This window comes from Alosa alosa, chromosome 13, assembly GCF_017589495.1.
Source record: "Alosa alosa isolate M-15738 ecotype Scorff River chromosome 13, AALO_Geno_1.1, whole genome shotgun sequence".
Lineage (NCBI taxonomy): Eukaryota > Metazoa > Chordata > Actinopteri > Clupeiformes > Clupeidae > Alosa > Alosa alosa.
In genome coordinates this window covers 8,029,608-8,048,705 of record NC_063201.1, presented here as the reverse complement: position 1 = coordinate 8,048,705, position 19,098 = coordinate 8,029,608, and the positions used below count along the sequence as shown (strand labels likewise).

General features: G+C 41.2%; 2 protein-coding genes across 2 annotated transcripts; both read right to left on the bottom strand.

The window, feature by feature from the left end:
- Nucleotides 1–3,302: 3,302 nt before the first annotated feature.
- On the bottom strand, nucleotides 3,303–6,063 carry LOC125306386 (cathepsin K-like). Its single transcript, XM_048261724.1, has 8 exons — nucleotides 5,955–6,063; nucleotides 5,676–5,812; nucleotides 5,250–5,372; nucleotides 5,015–5,161; nucleotides 4,573–4,788; nucleotides 4,272–4,434; nucleotides 3,855–3,948; nucleotides 3,303–3,535 (listed from the first exon to the last, which is right to left on the bottom strand). Exons 1-8 carry the CDS (start codon nucleotides 6,028–6,030, stop codon nucleotides 3,439–3,441), a joined length of 1,053 nt encoding a protein of 350 aa, XP_048117681.1. The 5' UTR covers nucleotides 6,031–6,063; the 3' UTR covers nucleotides 3,303–3,438.
- A 5,828-nt stretch (nucleotides 6,064–11,891) lies between these two features.
- On the bottom strand, nucleotides 11,892–17,269 carry LOC125306389 (cathepsin K-like). Its single transcript, XM_048261729.1, has 8 exons — nucleotides 17,118–17,269; nucleotides 16,585–16,705; nucleotides 15,728–15,850; nucleotides 15,395–15,550; nucleotides 13,951–14,169; nucleotides 13,491–13,656; nucleotides 12,847–12,955; nucleotides 11,892–12,390 (listed from the first exon to the last, which is right to left on the bottom strand). Exons 1-8 carry the CDS (start codon nucleotides 17,126–17,128, stop codon nucleotides 12,291–12,293), a joined length of 1,005 nt encoding a protein of 334 aa, XP_048117686.1. The 5' UTR covers nucleotides 17,129–17,269; the 3' UTR covers nucleotides 11,892–12,290.
- Between the last annotated feature and the right edge of the window lie 1,829 nt (nucleotides 17,270–19,098).

Genomic DNA, 19,098 nt, shown 5'->3' with positions numbered 1-19,098 from the left:
GTCATTATGTAAGGCAGGGGTATTCAATTAATCTTCAACGAGGTCCAGTTATGGAAAATTTCCTCAAGCAAAGGTCCGGAGCATCATAATGTTTAGGCTATGTATATGTATGTATGTATAATATATATATACAGGGGCGGAGCCAGAGGGGTGGCTCCGTGTGGCACAGGCCACCCTTGAGATTCGATTGGCCACCCCAGGTGCCACCCCAAATCCTAGTCTACGATTGGCCATTAACATGGTGTAAGGCGGGACCTTTCTTGATGCACTTGCAGCAGTGTGAAGTGTCAAGACGTCAGAAATAAAGAAGTGGCAAACACGCTTGCCTTTATTGGCCCTGCGGCACAATTGAACTCGGAACGAAAGGTTTCCCGATCAGGAAATACTCATATCACACGCAACTTTGTGTAGGCTTAACAGAGGTAGCCTAAATATCGTGCCTATGACGATGACAGCTTTAAAAAAAAAAAAACATTTATTTTACTTGTCTTGCTGGATTGAAGGCAGAATGTGGGCTGTTGCGCAAATAGATGAATGAGGGTTGGGAGATTCCGTTAACAAAACCTAAAGTTTTGCTAACATTTTCTCCATTATTATCGTAAAATATGTCTCCATGCAGGGCAGGGCTGGTTCTAACCAAGGCTAGGCTACTATATTTGGGTGGGCTGGTAGAAATTTTGGGTGGGCAAAATAGCAAAGCTGTCAAATTGGATCAAAACTAACATAAACACAAAACAAACACAAAACAATCAGTACTACCTAGCTTGAGTTGCTGCAGCCAACAGCCAGGGATAGGCAGTATGTCTGATACATGTATGTAAAATACAAAATAGTATGTTGTCATTTTTATTTTATTTAGTTGGAAAAGAATGGCATCATATTTTGTATCAAAATACTTTATAGGTTTGTAGTTTAAAAATAGTGCCAAATTCTTTTGGTAAAACCAATAACCTACTTTTGGTGATGTGATTATAAAAGTGCAAAACAATGAATGCAGCACTGGTGCTGACTTGTAATTTGCCCAGAGTTGTTGTGATCAGAATATTGAGATTCAGGCAGATAAGTTTCTTGAGAACTTTAGTTATCCAATTCAAACACATGGAAGTCATCCAATTCAAACACATGGAACCGGTTATGTGGTTGCCCTGCAAGAAGTTGCACCATGTGCAATGTGCACAATGTTTGCTCACATACAGTACACAATAGACTCCTTCATACCAACCTCAAGTTTCTTGAGAACTTTAAAGTTCTCAAGAAACTGATGATTAATCATCTAATCGGAAGACATGGAACTGGTTATGGTTGCCCTGCAACAAGTTACCCCGCGAGATTCAGGAAGATGAAATTGCTCACATACACAATACACTCCTTCATACCAACTTCAAGTTTCTTGAGAAAATAAACAAATAGACAAAAAAGCAGGTCAAATTATTGTAACACCTACAAAAATAGATGGCCATAGAGTGGGGGAAATGTCTTGGATGGGTATATTTTGTATATCTTCATTTACAGTAATATAATAAAATTGTTTATATTTCAATGTCCCCATGATGGAATTTGTTTTAGAACAGCATAGCCCAGTGACAGACAACTTAGATAATTAACTTTAATATGTTTGTATTACATTTCATTCAAATACAAAGACATTTTATGTGAGAGTAAGGTATTTGTGTTTTTTTGTCCTTCAGTTTATGAGTATGGTGTTTGCATCTGGTTTCCCTAATGTATTTGTGCTAATTTCACATCTTGAGCCTGTTTCTGTTTATCTGGATGTTTTGCCTCATGCCACCCTTGAATTAATCAGTGCCTCACTAGTGCCACCCTTGTTAAAAATGTCTAGAATCGCCACTGGCTAGATTTAGCTGTGACAATATCCTGGGTAATCCTAACAGCTAATTTTATTTTACACAGTAAAATCCGAATTTGAAAGCCTGGTCACCAGTTGCCAGTTTGTATGGCTAGTTTGCCTACTTTCTTCTTCTTCATAGCTGATCTACAAACCACAAAAAGGGGCAAACATGTACATGCTGAAGGGCAAAGGGAATATCAAAATGTTTTACTTTGGCTTTTTATGGGGTATGTATTGGCAGGCAGCCCTGGTAACTTACTGTTGTCGTTGACACACCTGCTCGCTTGACTGCCAGTTCAAAGTTGCCTGTGCATTGGCACTCTCCATGCAGATAACCCTTCCCCCTCCCCCTCGGTTTTTCAGCCAATCAAATGACGTTTCTTGTACTGTCGTGCTGGCTGTCGGAATGATCAGCAGCACAAGTGAGTTCGCTAAAATATTGATAGGGACAATTTTGTCATCTTAAAATTTTGATTAGGACTAGTCCTTAGCGTCCCACCCTAAATCTACGCCCATGCTATTGACATTGTATGGCGGAGAGCAAGGAGGATGAGGGGTTAACCAATGGACTTGTACTTGAGGATCGCGGTGATGATGATAGCGATAAGTAGGCCTAGAGTCATTTTTAGGGTGAACTGATACGGAACGCATATTGTTCCTATTGAGAATCAACTTGTGCAAATCTATGACAGATCATCGGCCAGTCAGAATTGAGCTGAGCCTATTATAATGGTGGAAACCTTTCTCTGTTTGTACATAAAAAATGTGTGTATCTTATGTCTTATTATTGTGTGATTTGGGTTTTACAGTACTTTTACAGAACTTTGTTCCTAATTCATTATTATTATATTTATACATATAATAATAATAAATACATTTATACATATTATTATTATTATTATACATTCTGATCATGTCTGGTGGAATGGCTCCATAGGTCTTGTCTGGCCTGTGAAGGGTCAGTGTTTTCCCTTCTGAGCCCCATTCCCTTTGAATGTTTGAAAAATCAGCTGTGTTCGAGAGGTACAGTGCCTATAAAAATATTCATCCCCCTTGGATAATTCCTCTTTTACTGCTTTTATAAATGGAATCTTGATCAATATAACTTGGCCTTTTTTACACTAATTTACAAAAATACCCTCTTTAAAGTGAAAGCAGATTTCTACAAAGTAATGTTAATTAATTAAAAATATGTAATGCAAAATAAGCGATTCCATACATATTCACCGCCTCTTAAAGTGACTGACCTAAACCAACAGCGGTCCGGTCAACTGGTGAAATTTGTAAAAGGGAAAATATCCAAGGCGGCTACACTAATTTCTAAAAACAATTAGTGTAGTTTGCACTAATTGTTTTGAGAAATGCACCAAACGTTTGTTGTGCAAACGTTAACGATGATTTAAGAAATACACCATAGTGACTGAGAAAAATACAACTACATATGAGACCAATGTGCAAGTGGCGCAAAGCATTTATTTTTCTTCAGGCAGAGCAAATCAATGTGGGAATACACACAGTACATGTTTATTTAAATTTCAATGTTTTCAACTGGCAAGAAAATCACTGAGACTCCTTTGCAAAATGCATCTTCACACAACTGGAAAGCTGGCCATGTTGGCAATGCCACACATGTTGTTTCCCCTCTGGATGTTGATGTACCCCTTGTTTCCCCAACTTTTGCCCCAGCTGCCAAGGCACAGACAAGATGAACATGTAAATAGAAAAAAATACTTGAGGATAAATTACCACCCACTGTGAGGTGACACAACAACAACAACAACAACAACAACAACAACAACAACAACAACAACAACAAAACAGTTATATGCAAAAGCATCTATCCATGCAGACGACATGACCATACATTCAAAACTGACGTTGTCCAGAGCTTATAACATTTCAACTGCAAGCGCAGCATGCCCTACATACTAGTCAGCAACAAGTCAAACTATTTAGTGATAATCAATGTAAACTGCTCAGAGCTGCTGTAAGAGCCAAAACCCACCTGTTTTTCACAATCCAGGCACGCCGGTTGTAACCCACTGCAAGGATGGCATGGTTTAGTCTTCTAGGGTCACACGCCGGGTCAGAGTATACACCTGAAGACAATGTTAGGAGATGCACAGAATTCAGAAGCATTTTGCAGCTTAAATTGAGAGAGGAAAGAAGCTCAAGGGTCAATGCAGTCTGACCAAAGCACAGGGGGCCTGCCTAATGTATGACTAGTGCAAGGTTAAGAGTGGACGCTACACTATTTTTATAGCGTTATCATTAAAATATCAATTAATATCTATGCTAGTATGGAGAGAATTTCTACAGAAAAAAAATTCTATGCTACACTATTCAATTGCATGTCTCCACCATCCCCCCATAAATGAGAGAGAGAGAGAGAGAGAGAGAGAACACTTCAGTGATGGCTTACCTCGTTTGTAGAAATGAAACGTCTGCTGACCTGCATCCACAGCCACAGCGACGGGGCCAACCTGAGCCACGGCTGCAGCCAAATCCGTCTCACTTCCATGAATTTCCTTAAAGCCTGTGCATTCGAATGCCTTCATGCTATTACTGTAAGCACATCTCTCATCCTGGGGGACATTGATGTATTGGCATACAATTGATAAGTCTCAACACATATCATAATTTAATTATGTTTTGATAAGTTTTGCAACCATTTTTGACCATTTTCATTACATTAGATACAACAAGAAGGATGAGAAGCCTACCCGGCCTGTGTAGGGATACGCATTCTCAGAGGCTATGCCATTCCTGTGGGCGTAGTCGAATGCGTAGACCATCCAGCCGCCATTGCAGCCTGTGTCCTGGCCCACGCAGTCCACCAGGTTCTGGGGACTCAGATCCACCAGGTCCTTCCCTTTCATCTTCAGCTGGCCCTCCAGAGCTCCAGCAGCACTAAAGGCCCAGCAGGAGCCACAGGAGCCCTGGGGACACAAAGGGGAAACAATGACAAAGAAGCTCTGAATGATGCAGTTTCTAATATGAAGTGTAAAGCTTCTGTCAGTCTTGCTTCCTTGTTGACTGTGGTGTGTAACTCTTCTTCACATCGTCTGGACAGGATGCAGTCAATTAACCACTATAACTATTTATATTTGTAACCAAGCTTATAGAGTGCGAAATAATAAGGCTACATATTGCAATGCCTCCTACCTGTTGCCTGACAGGTGTCACACGTCCATTTTTACGGTGGTCAATGGAGGTGGGCACAGGTCCAGACTCAGGAACAAAGGTGTTATTGCTCTCTGCTTGCATGTCAGGTCTGAAGCCCATCATCTTCTCCGCAACCTCTTCTCTCGTCTAAAGAGTTGATGCAGTGGAGAGTTAGAAATGGACACTGGATGCACATTTTGGACTTGCTGTTGATTGATGTACCTAAATCTCTCACCATGTCCCCCAGGTGGTTCATGCCCAGCTCGTAGGAGTGGATCCCCATCTCATACTCCTGGTTGTGCACCTCAATCAGCTGCATGTTCTTCTCCCAGATGGACCTGCGGATGGCCTCCTCACCCTGCAGCACACACAGACAAACGCAGACAGACAGACAGCCTGAGATAGTGACAGTGAAGGATATTGGTGTCCATCAAGATCCACCTTTTGCCAGCTGCTAGACTGGGAAAATGGCAAAATGTTCTCTGTAGCCCAAAGTGGATTCTGCTGACACCACTGTTCATGCAGAAGTTTGACAATATAAGCGTGTTTTGTTATTCTACCTTTTCCATAAAATGTATGATAAACATCAAATGTATTATTTTGAATAATACACAGAATATAAACATCTCAAATCCAAAATAGACACAGATTTCAAACGTACCAAAATGAAGTACTCCCTCTGGTGGGTGGATTTCCAGTCCTCCCATGCTGTATCCAGAGCTGGGTTGTGTGTGGCGTGGACCAAAACGGATCCAACCACCAACAGCACACTTCCACAAAGGATCATTCTGGGCGACACTGAAGCAATATGTAAGTAAAAGCAGTTAAAATGTAGTTTGGCTTGTGTTGCTGTAAAATATAGAATTACAGGTTAACATTATACTCTAGATACTTAGTTATGGTTTGGTCTATGATTCATCTGTTTTTGTGGTTGACGTACCTTTTAGGTTCTGATGAGTGATGACAGTGGAGGGACTCTTCAAACACTCCTGTCTCATCATCAGATCACGGAACATCACTTTATAAAGCCTTGAAAGGGGAACTTCATCAAAGCATTGCTGGGTTTATTTCTGTGTGTAGCAACAGTCTGATGCCAGGAATGATTATGCATAAACCTCATTTGGGATGTGGTTTGTGTTTCTTAACTCCAGAAAATGTGTTGAAAGCGTCAAACTATCAGCTGTGATCATGTGGTAACGAGGCCATGCAAAACAGTTTTTCTCAGGTGAATTATTAGTCTTTCTCAAAAGCAAGTATTTATACCACATTCAGTGCAATCAAAACGACATGTCCTTACGCCTTTGTTTATGAACAAGAGAGTCAAACTACTTTGTCATGTTGTCAATATGACAGTTTACTCTGTAAGTATTTTCTAATGAACAATGTGCAAGGCAGCACTGTTATCTATGTGGCATTGCTATTTCAAAACTACAAAGATAAGAAAGATTATTGGGTGTGGAGGGGGTCGATTGCAAGAGAGTGGATATGTTTCAGAGTTTTTACTCTTATGAAAGGCTTGGAGGAGGAACGCGCACCCAAGTCGAGGTGCAGCCAGGGGGTTTATCAAATAAAAAAAAATACACTCTGATCTCTTTTTGTATATTTATTTAACCAAATATTGTTCATTATGATTTGAGAAATGCACCGAAGCGATTGCGAAAAACAGTGATAGGTGTCAAGTCAATGACAGTTACATCTTGGGAGGAATGAATACAATTCATTTTTATTCATTTTGGCTTTTTACGTTTTTTTCTGATTCCAGAAAAATGAAAAAGAAATGACACAGACAAAAAACTAGATGTACCGCCGCTCAGTCCTGGTCATCCTCTCCCACTTGACAATTACAATTTGTCTCCATCTTCTACTCCACCCCCTACCCTTGCAACTTTTGCGTATGCTTGTATATGCATGCCTCTGTGTGTGTGTGTGTGTGTGTGTGTGTGTGCTTCTGTGTGCTTGCGCGCGCACACACGTATGTGTGTGTGTCCAATTGTGTTGATGTGTGTGTGTGTGTGCATTTGATGTGTGTTTGTCAATTTGTCTCCATCTCCTATAGAGCCTGACCAATATGGTATTTTGAAGGCTGATAACCTACTGATTTCAATATTTGAGTTAGGCTATTCAAAAACTGATAACCGCTATATCGACCGATAGTCATTTTTAATAAAAATTTGAACATGTAAAAATGTTCTACCATGACAAGGTTGTAATGAAGGTGGGGCGTTATGTATTTGAACTGGCCTAACTATCTAGATGCCTAACGAGAGGCTCTTCATATACAGTAATTTGTTTAAGAAATAAAAGATTGAATAAAATAGAAAGAATACGAATAAAATAGGTGTTGGTTCTGTGATAACCCTTGCCATAAACTACATTGTGAGCAGTTTGCAGTGCCTGTTCAAAGATGCTATTCCTGTTGAAAACCCATAACCTGTAGGTAGGCATGCTTTAAAAATAGGATGATATGAAAAAGCATCATTCCAACTAAGCATTCAATAAGAAACATTGGATATTATATTAATTAATTATTCATTATTATTATTAATTATATTAATTATAATAAATTAACCTTTAATAAATGTGCAGTGAGCAGAATTTTGCATGTGACCTTTTTCACAGATCAAAATGATAAGCCGTCTAACAGCAATTTTGAGTTAAGGCTATATGTTTATTGTTAAGCCTATAACTTTATGATAGAGAAGACAAACCATTCTGTGGAATGATGCATCATCATGAAGTTGGCAACGGTGTAACTTCAAAACAGTCTCTGGTAGGCAGCATAAGTGACATCTCGCTCTGTCTGCCAATCGTTGTCTGTAGCTGTGGCATTCTGAAACGTCCTTAAATTCGGGACCATCAGCATATCGCTCGTTTTAATTTGGGACCTTGTAGTCGGAATTGTCGTTTGTTTATTCAACAAACAAAGTCTCAAGCCCAAAATAGCCTGAGCTATTCCAATTGTCAGTTTATTGCATTATTTATTCGTCGTTTCGACACTGCATAGGCCTACCCGTGTTTGTTGGTGTGTTGTTGAAAAATCCGCGGAATCATTTTATGCAAGCAAACTGCATACAGGGAGCCTCAATTGTTGATATTAATGATAATCATTCAAACATCTTGCATTTTGACCAGTGGCGCAAAAAGTGGGTATGCGTTAAATGCGGCGCATAGGGGCGCAGCACCATGGGGGCGCCAAAGTGATGGTAATAATAATAATAATAATACTATATTTGGTATATTCTATATAGCTACTGTTGTACGTTTCTAAATCATTTCTGCATTTCCTCAATGTTAAATAACATTTTAGAACACTAACAGGCTAGAGTAGGCACCCTATCTCATAAGATTCTATCATAGAATTTTGACATAAAAGAGGGAGTGGGGGCGCCGTGAGCGCTGAGTGAGCAGGTACGAGTAGTGAGTTTTCGTCTATGGAAAAAGATGGATAAAGCAAAAAAGATGTTGGGGGCTAAAAATAGAAAAAGAAAGGGAAAAATGAGATGGCATGTCAAGGGATGCGACAGTAGTTAAATAAGTGGATGGTGAAAAGCAACAGGTAGGATTTAAAGTGTGTCGTCTGTGCTTGGAGGCACACGTTTCATGTTCATGTTATTCATGTTACCAGACTAACTAGCGTTTGCTAAGCATATGCCGATTGAAACGTAGCCTATTCCATTCAGATAGCTAGGTGGTTACCATGCTCATACTGCACTTTTAATGGCAAACTGCAAACAGAAATGTCTCACTAGCAACAACTCATTACATGTTTCCATTTCCTAACAATGAAGACTCCTTGTAATAACTTAATATTGTGCTGTCAATGTGGCGCAAACAAAGGCTAGAGTTGGATCAGCCTTATCCTTTGTGAGCAACAGCTGGCAAAAGGACGTTATCATAGTTTAGAGACTCTTACAGTGACAATGCGACATTTTACAATAGGCCTACTTCAAGTTCAAATCGGCAGAATTTCTTAAAAAAATAATAATATGTAATACATTATTGGCCTTTTGTTTTACTTTAGTTGTTTGTGTTTTTTTTTTTGTTGTTGTTGCATACCCCTCAAAAAATGGGTAGCTGCACCCCTGATTTTGACTGTGATGATTGATTCAGTGCTGCCAAAACTCCACTACACCCTCAGTCTCTGATCCCACCCTGGTCTTGCGCTGTGATGTGTAAGAGGGGAGAGCGGAGAAAGCCAATGTGTGCTGCTTTTACTGATGTATTTAACGATACATGCATTAGGCCTACTAATCCAAACACCGTCTAGTGAGTGTTTGGGAATGAAAGCTCAGTTGCTCACATTTATTTCGTGTAGACTTTTTTTGTGGTCTTAGTATGGTCAGAACACAATGGGATGACGAAAGAGACAATTACAGTGCTGTTATCAATTTACTCGTTATAACCGTGTTTATGTTTCACAACTACACCAACAAACTAGCCTCCATCACTCAACTTATGCAGACGTTAACAATATTTTACCTATGGATATAACATCAAGCTGGTGAAAGATTAGTAGGCTAGCCTACCTGCAGTAAAAACCAATCATGTCTGATAAACATTCTCAGGTTTATTTCGGCTTCAAGAAGAAATAGGAATCACATTTCACCTGAAAATCATCCTACTATAAATACACAGACCACAATGCTGTGAAACCGTAAGCTATCCATTGTGGTTTTTGGAAGTGAAGTGGAGTAATGAATGTGTCCTAGTACAGCAGCCATAATACGGCTCTGTCTTGCTGCACCATCTGGTGGACAAACTATGTAACACCAATCCTGGATGTGAGTGTGTTCAACAACCCTTCGCTCAACACCACCATTTACAGGCCGATGAGTGTACAGTCACTAAATGTATACATACATTAATTTATTTTGGGTAAGGCTATTTGCACCCCTGGTACAATTAGCAGTGTATGCTATTCGTACCCTGGTGCAATTAGAAGTGAATTCTATTCGTACCCCCATCTGGTACAAATATCAGTGTATGCTATTTGCACCCCTGTGCATTTACTCTGCCATATTGATCACACAATGTAAAAAAAAAAAAAATGTTTTTGTTGTTATGTCACAGGGTGTGAATAGCTTAGCTGTGTAATAGACACTCTGAATAAGGTATGCATCAATGTATAGTTAGAAGTGGATGCTATTGTACCCTGGTGTATATAGTAATGTATGCTATTTACAGCCTGATGCATGAACTAGCTAATTGTTGCAATCAAAACTTCAGTTTGAGAACAGATTTCTTGTTCAAATTGCGCGCCTTTTCTCCGGAGACGTTGGTACACATACGCACTCACTCTGCCAAAAAACATCATGCAGGTATTGAACCCCAGTGTCCCACGAACTAAATATTGTTTGTGACCACTGCACTATCTACTTCCACATCTAGATGGGTGTTTGCAGGTAAACTTATAGCTTATAGGCCTGAGCGTCATATTCACACGATTTCTGTTAACTAACAAACTGACGGTTGTATGTATTCACTGAATGAAGATTATGAAAATAAAACACAACTTTTTAATCTAAAACTTAATTTGAACATATATTAGCAGAATTCTTTACTTTCTGCTGACGAAAAAACGAATGTCCGCCATGTTTTTTGTCCACGTGAGCAACGTCTTTTGTTGTTATGTCACAGGGTGTGAATAGTTCAGCTGTGTGGCCAAAGCTATTTGTACCAGGGGTGTAAATAGACACTCCGATTTATTTTATACCCCCATGGATGAAATTCTACAAAATGTGGCATACCCCCAGAGGATGTCAGGTTAATCATACACATGAAAATTGGTGCAGTTCTGAACATCTCAACTGAAGATAGGGGCGACTAAAGCAGAATAATATTGCATTTTCATTTTTTAACAGGGGGGATTATGGGCTAAGTTGATGTGGGCCCTTGAGACCAACATACCATGAAATATTTCTTCATCCTTGGTGCCACGGTTCAGGTAGTTATTTAGGAAAAAATGCATTTTTGGGGTTTCAGTGTGGGGAGAGAGTGGCCCCCGGGGACCAAACAATTGTTTTCCGTAAAAGTCTAGTGGGGCTACATTCTCACCAAATTTCATGTGCCCTGGTGTTTCGGTGTCCCGGGTATCGTTGACCAAAAATTCAGGAAGGTGACGGGGAAAAAAAGAAACAAACTTTGACAATCCCTACGACCACTTCGCTAGAACCGCTAGTGGCGGCCATGATGAAGGCTGCACTCCTCATTGAAAACAGGGTTTTGCATTTTGTTGTCCTTTGTGTAATGATTGATCGAAAGCATACAGTGATTTGACTACAAGTTGTGTCGTTTGAAGGCAGAATTAGCTTTTGCTGCATGTTCCAAATGTTTAAAGTGTCTTTTGCAAGCAAAATGTGTCATTTTGGCCAGAGTGCTTCTGTACGTTTTGAAAATGTGATGTCAGAGTTGACTCTGCAATCGAGAAAAACTGTAAAGCGATCAAGCAAAACTGTAGCACTGGCACCGAGGTGCAAACAGACATTCAGCATCCTGTGGGTTGCAGCCTTTGGACACAGTTTGGTTTATTCTGCCAGTTAAATCATCATGGGTGTGATGGGTGTGACAGGGGTTACAGACTCTTCTAAATCTATCACTAGATAGAACTGGTACATTTATAGTTTGACCTAATTTGTGTGGCCTCAACACAACTGATGAATTTGGTTTTGAACTTTGTTTGGTTTGGATTGAGACTGCCATCTAGTGTTCAGAATTGTTTACTTTTTGTTCAGATATAATGCCTTATTTTTTCAATGACAACTTGTTCTAACCTTTTATTCAGTTGCTTTGTTTGTTAACTCAATAAATCATACGTTTCTACTTATCAGGGAGAAAGTATGATTGTATCAATGTGTTAACCAGACTTTTGAGAAGAATATGTAAAATACTCAACATTTATTTCATCAGTTAAAAACATTTTTTTTTGTTTGTGTGTTTACAAATAAGCCTCACCAGGAGGAATACTTTGTTCCTGAGGTACAAAGAATTGCATTATGTGCTTCCAAAGACATTCTGTCAAATTGTGTGGCTTACATATATATATATTGCACAACAACATTCTTGGACTGCTCGTATGGCAACATCCTCAACTGTTCATAACATGAAAACATAGCAACACTGTACAGCACATCACACACTAACTCAAACAAGCAAGGACAGGGTCGGGTCAAGGCCAGCTGGAGGCACGTGAATCAGACTCAGTGCCTTGTAGTTGATATTTGAAGTAGTTCCCTCAGTTGTCATTCTCATCCCAGGCCTCCTCCTGATGATCTGGTGATCACATGATGGGGTAGCTGGCGAGGTTGGCGATTCCACAGGCGTTGTTACGGTTACGCGCCATCAGGATGTAGCCCTTGTTTCCCCAATCCTCACCCCAGCTGCCAGCCAAAAAGAGAAAGAATCGTGAAGGGTGCGAAACACATTGGCAGCAGTGAGGAGAGTGTTAAATGAACTTAACCCAGCGCACAGGCCTCCTACTACTACTCAAGGGAGAAGTGTTACGTATCTCCGTAAGAGAGAATAAAAAAGAGCACACAAACCTACAAACAGTTACTACTGACTGGCACTTTAACCCAAATGTAACCTGCGTTGTGTTGAACCTGTGTAGTTCAGCCCTGCACGCGCCCGGACTCAACGTCCGGCTTGAACTAGAGTGTGCTGACAATCGAGCTAAACGCCCAGGCTGCTAGCTTTCATGCCAGCACTGCTCTTAAGGGAGTGAGGTTTACTAACATTCCACACGCAGAGCTATGCTAGCTTGAATCTGCTACACAAAGCAACTTGTAAGTGCCGTGTCAGTGTAAGTAAATAGTTGATTATGGGCATGCACTCACCTGTTCTTCACAATCCAGAATTTCTTGCCCTTGGTGGTGACTCCATAACCCACAGCCAATACTGCATGATTGATATCATCTTTGTTGCAGTTGCGATCATAGTACACACCTAGGAGGTGAAACATCATTCATGGAATATTACTTACCAAAGCACTGCCATAACATTCATATTTATTCATTTAGGGATTACATTGTCCCTGGAGCAACTTGTGGTTAAGTGCCTTGCTCAAGGGCACAACGGTGAAAGCCTGGAATTGAACCCACAACCTTTCAGGCAACTGCATGCAAGCACAGCTTCTTGAACACTACAAACATCCAAAACAAACTAAAATCTTAGTCTCATCAGTTTCATAAAGATATACTGTATCCCTCATAACAGCTAAGAGGATTTAACCTTTATAGACACTGTTCCAGTGTGAAACAGATACAGTTACAAACAACTGGCTTTATACACGGCTGAATGTTCTTTTCTTCTGTGCAAAGAGCCTTGGCCTACTGCCATATGGATTACCCTTGGCCAAAAGCTATGCTCTGCCACTATAGTCAACACATTCCCGGCAGCAGACTACCAAGTCAGGAATAACGCAGTACTAGAAGTATGACTATTAATGTTGTTCTTCACGGTCATAATATCCATTACTTACCTCTCTTGTAGAAGGCAAAGGTGGACAGAGTGGCATCGATGCCAATGGACACGGGTCCCACCTTGGCCACTGCCACGGTCAGGGCACGCTCGTCCCCTTCTTTGATCTCTTTGAACCCACGGCAGTCGGCTCCCCTCCCTGACTCACTGTAAGCACAACTCTGGTCCTGGGGAGAAAATAAAAAGAGGAAGCTGAAAACGCAGAAAATGTCTCTGAGACCAAATCATTATATGAAATGTGACTGTCACTTTGACTTTCAAGTACACAAAAATTGTTCACCACTTATCTATCAGAATCCATGTAGCAATTCTAACATAAGATTCCGTTCCACAACACGTTCTGAAATTCTATGTTGAATTCAATGAATCCAGATATTCTTTAGAACGTTAATTTTCCAACATTCCCGTACACCTTTAAGTTAACAGAAATGAGAGTCCAATGTTTATTCTGAGGGGCGCACCTGTCCTACGTAAGGGTAGGCCTGCTCTGAGTCGATGCCACCGTTGTTCTTGACGTAGTCGAAGGCTTTGGTCATGTAGCCTCCGCCGCAGCCGCTGTTCTCCGTGACGCAGTCCACCAGGTTCTGGGGACTGAGGTCCAGCAGTTGGCCTCTGGTCTTCATCAGCTGACCCTCCAGAGCACCGCACGAGCTGAAGGCCCAGCACGAACCACAGGAGCCCTAAAACAACACCCGTCGTTAAAGTTAAAGATAAAGCAGACTGATATTTAGACAGGCACTTTTATCCAAATCGCCACAGACTCACAACAGTGGAATGGAACCCGGGATGACTGATTATCAGTCAGTGACATTCATCACGCCCAGCTTAGCACATCTGTGAGGGCACACTCTCACATGGGGGCTATGTGATGAGATCAGGTATCACTAGTTTGTAATTCTTATGAAGGTCAACTCACATGTCCGGCTACATACATATAGCATATAATAATGTAGGTCTAGGCTATGTGATAAGTAGGCTGGCAAGCCAGACCCACATTAAAATGTAGGGTCTGGGCACTCACCGTTCGCAGTGCTCAGTCCGAGGGGCGGGATAATCAGTTGTCTTTCAAATTCCCTCTGCACGCAATAGGACAGCGGCAGCGCTTATGAGTCCCATGCGTTTCCACCAGCGAGCTAGTTGGCTAGTTCCATGGCTAGTTCAAACATTTGCCAACTTAATAAAAGCTTAACTCGTGTCACACTGTTCGCCAGCAGCAACATCCATCTTATTTGTTTTCAAGTAGCAGGGAATTCAAGCCAAACCGTTGCAACTCTGCCATCAATCATTATGTTAAGCCCACCTAACGACTCTATACACGTTTTCATTGGCCTGATTAAGTTTAGATTTCTGGAGCTCACAAGCCAACGGAGAGTTGCTAGGGGCGCGTCTAGATTTCTAGGCTATGTGATAAGAGATTTATTAACAGAATTTCAGATGAGTGGATTTCAAAAATGACAGAATCCTTATGGCAAAGGAAGTGTACAGCCTTTTAAAAGTGTTGAAGTAGTTTACCAATATTCATTCTAAACCTGCATACACAACTGTGGTGAGTATGGTGCAGTTCCCTTAAATTCCACAAGAGGGAGCTTGTTACTCTAGTCAGTTGGCTGATTACTGTAAACACATGATAAGCAGTTTCTCTTCCTCATTCCTATATGGGCCTGCCTATTCCTGGAGAAGGATGTTGACAACTAACACTTGATTTGGCTAATAGTATTATACGATCTGACAATCAAGGTTGGATTGACATCACAAACAGACTTCTTTATAATTATAGACATTGTACTTTCTTATTTGTGTAGGGATAGGTCACACATTACTGCTCTAAATTGTGAGTTTTTTTCTGACTAAGTAACAAAAACTTAAGTAGTTACATGATTCCCAGGCCTTTGTGTGGTCTCCTACCTGATTTTTGACTGGAGTGACGTAGCCCAGTTTGCGGTAGTCCACAGATTTGGGAAGCCTCTGGAGATCTCTGGGTTCAGCAGTGAAGGTGTTGTTAGGATCCCTGTACAGGGGCACCTGAAGCCCCATCATTCTCTCCGAAATCTCTTCTGTGGTCTAGAAAGAATATTGTAGCCTTAAGTCGAGTGTCCCTGACATAGACCACAAAACTCAAATATCTTATTTTGTGAGATAAAAAAAGAAGAAAATGTATGGGAACAGGAAACAGGAAGTCAACATGTGTTGAGAAGAAAAGGTGTGACATTGTATTGATGCTGCTTGATCATCTCTCACCATGTCCCCCAGGTGGTTCATGCCCAGCTCGTAGGAGTGGATCCCCAGCTCATACTCCTGGTTGTGCGCCTCAATCAGCTGCATGTTCTTCTCCCAGATGGTCCTGCGGATGGCTTCCTCACCCTGCAGCACAGACAATCACAGACAACATGAGAGCACGGACATGTTTTTAATACCCACACAGTCTGACAGTTGTATTCATTGAACCTGGAAGAAGATCTATGAGCTTTTTAAATACATACAATGAACATTTAATTGTTTAGAAAGAAACGTCAGGAATGTCAAGAAACCCATGTAAATGGGAATTGTGATGTACTATGGCATCTTGGAGCAATTTACAAGAGTGTGTGGACAAACTAATTGATAGCCAGGCTGTTTGCATTGGCACAAGGATGCCAACAGTCACACTTTACATTCCACTGTCAAACATGTTTGACCACACAGCTGAAGACTGAGGGATAGTATATTACTTCAATTTGTATTGGATAAGTATATATACTTTTTTGATCCCGTGAGGGAAATTTGGTCTCTGCATTTATCCCAATCGATGAATTAATGAAACACAAACAGCACACAGTGAACACACAGTGAGGTGAAGCACACACTAATCCCAGCGCAGTGAGCTGCCTGCTACAATGGTGGCGCTCGGGGAGCAGTGAGGGGTTAGGTGCCTTGCTCAAGGGCACTTCAGCCGCAGCCCACTGGTCGGGGCTCGAACCGGCAACCCTCCGGTTACAAAGTCCAGAGTGCTAACCAGTGGGCCACGGCTGGATAAAAGATGTTCAATCAAGGACCTATATATATATGATGATAGGACAACATAGAGTTGTTCAGCTCAAGTGAGACACTGAACCTACCAAGCCATTGTATTCCTTCTTATGTGTGGCTCTCCAGCTTTCCCATTCCCTGTCCAGTGAGAGATTGTTTGGCTGGGCCAAGACAGTCCCCAGCAGAATCAGACCGACACACAGATGCATTCTAAAAAGGAAAGCCAGAACGTTATTCAAATCTGTGATGTAGGCCTACTTTAAATTACTGGGAGCTTTTTGTTTTTTTTCTGACAATCAGTAATACAGAAGTTCGCATTGACCTACTTTGGTTATCTGAAAACTAATGGCGATTACAAAATAACGAAACTAATGGCGATTCAATTTGAACGGCAGGCAAGTCGCTCAATTATAGGCCGATCAACCGACAATCCCTGTTATAACTTAAATCATTCTTCATAAATGTATCGTATAACTTTACCCAAAGGTTCACTTTAGGGTGTATGTATGCATAAACCAAAACAAAATTCTTGGTACTAGGCTACTCACTCTTTATGGTACCTACAACTGTACAACTGTAACGAAACTAGGTACATAAGGTTGCTTGAATGGGTTTTGCTTACCTTAGTTCCATCGTTGGCGAGGTGCAATTGTTCTTTAGCGATTCAGTCGTCTATAACTAGGTCAGTAGGTAGACGCTTTATATCCCAAAGTTTAGAGGAAGTTGGTTTGCAGGGGAACTTCGGACAAAGCGGAATTACATCTGGAATAGCTCAGGCGCAGATGATGTCAGGTGTCAAATTTCAATTTAGGATTAGGCTACCCTCCCCCTCTACAGTATGCTACTGTGGCATATGCCTTGGGCACAACTGTATTGTATTAGCCTACAATCACTGCGTAGACATGTTGTTCGGCCATTAAGATCATAATGAATTTATGAAGAGCTGCAGTCAGTAGCCTATAGTCTTAATGAAACTTCTGCTCGAAATCTGGTGTAACAGCACCAATTATCTATAACTTCATATTAAGTGCATCCAAAGGCATTCCTCGACGGGTGAGATGACGTCGGCTACAATCGGTTGCGAGCTCAGCAACTTCCCTTTGTCGGTCAGTGATCCCACGGCTATGTGTCATGCGATCTATAGCCCCGTGAGTTTTAGCGGTTTCTTGTGCAGTAATTTGTATTTAAATCATCACTTGTAATACAGACCATGAAAACATGTATGCTATTATCTAAGACCACTTTGGTAACTAATTATGTAGGTGTAGATGATACAGTGTAGCCTATGTGAATGTGTTCATGTGTGTGTGTGTGTGTGTCCAACATACATTTACACTTTAAGGTTACTGCAATAATATTAATTATTAATAATATTGTAATAAACAAATTATATTCTGAAAGTACTTCAATGCGACAGTACTTTTATATAATACCTAGGAGAACAATGCCAATGCATGGGGGAGCATTTTGATGGACAGTCAAGCTATTTTTCTTCTGAAGAATCCCTTTTAATATTCCTGTTCTCTGAGAATACTCTTTAAAGTATTAACAAAATGCTTCGAGCTCATCTGATGATGAGAACATGCAAAATTCATGAATACACAATCATAGTCCTTTGATGTTACATAAGTATTAAGCTACTTCACAATCATTAGATAAGCACAGACATCTTCTCTCCATATCTTGATTGATGTGTCCTTCTTTGACCTGGACACATATGAACACACATATGAATGAGTGTGCACTCATATATGTATCTACGCACATGTGTGTATGCGCATACACACACACACACACACACATCTATGCAGGCACACGTGCACACATACACAAACAAACACACACACACACACGTATGAACGAGTATACACACTTATACACGCATCTACACAGCCACGCGTGCACACAGACACTTATCTTCCACAGTTAGTTAATGTACTTCACCCAGCACTGAGGCCATCAGGTTTGATCTGTGTGCACTCAAGGGCCCTGTGTTGCTCCACTGGCCTATTGGCTTCACCCCCCACATGAAGGCTGGCTATTAAACAAGTCTCCCTGACATCACCACACCACTCTGCCTAATGAGAAAAGCCCGCACAAAGCCCCACGGGCCTGCAGAACCCCTGATAACCTCGATCCATCTGGTCACTTATGGACGGGACAGCCAGCGAGAGCAGCTTGGGCCATGGTGTATCACCGACATACCCCTCAGAAACAGGGATTCAATCATTGTCTATTCACACAGTGTCATCCAAACGTTATTCATTCTTTCCTGTGAATCCGTGGGGAACCACCGCTTGCATTTACAGGTCAGATAAACTCGGATGTGTCTGTGGGAAAAGTAGTGAAGGACAGGAGCTCAGAGCACTGCCGTCGTAGCACTGCATTCCGGGAGCACACTGTGCTCTCCCCCCACTTCCCCAGAAATGTCAAAGCAGCCAAAATCCACATCTGTTTCCTGTTGTCATGCGCGCAGCCCAAGTGCACCTCAAAACTGGAAGCCGAGGCAGCCTTCCCATGATCCTTTGCTCCAGTCATATGACCAATCCCATGACCTGTCACACGACACTAACTCCTAAATGGGAACATGGGAACACGGCTTA

Bases quoted from the DNA above. Each gene is read 5' to 3' on its own strand.
- LOC125306386 (XM_048261724.1), bottom strand. From the start codon at position 6,030: ATGTTCCGTGATCTGATGATGAGACAGGAGTGTTTGAAGAGTCCCTCC. The intron at 4,435-4,572 runs GTAGGCTTCTCA...AATGTCCCCCAG, and splicing joins CGTATCCCTACACAGGCCGG to GATGAGAGATGTGCTTACAG. The intron at 3,949-4,271 runs GTAAGCCATCAC...CATTGTCTTCAG, and splicing joins GTTTCATTTCTACAAACGAG to GTGTATACTCTGACCCGGCG.
- LOC125306389 (XM_048261729.1), bottom strand. The intron at 15,551-15,727 runs GTGAGAGATGAT...TATTCTTTCTAG, and splicing joins TGAACCACCTGGGGGACATG to ACCACAGAAGAGATTTCGGA. The intron at 12,391-12,846 runs GTGAGTGCATGC...TTTGGCTGGCAG, and splicing joins TTCTGGATTGTGAAGAACAG to CTGGGGTGAGGATTGGGGAA.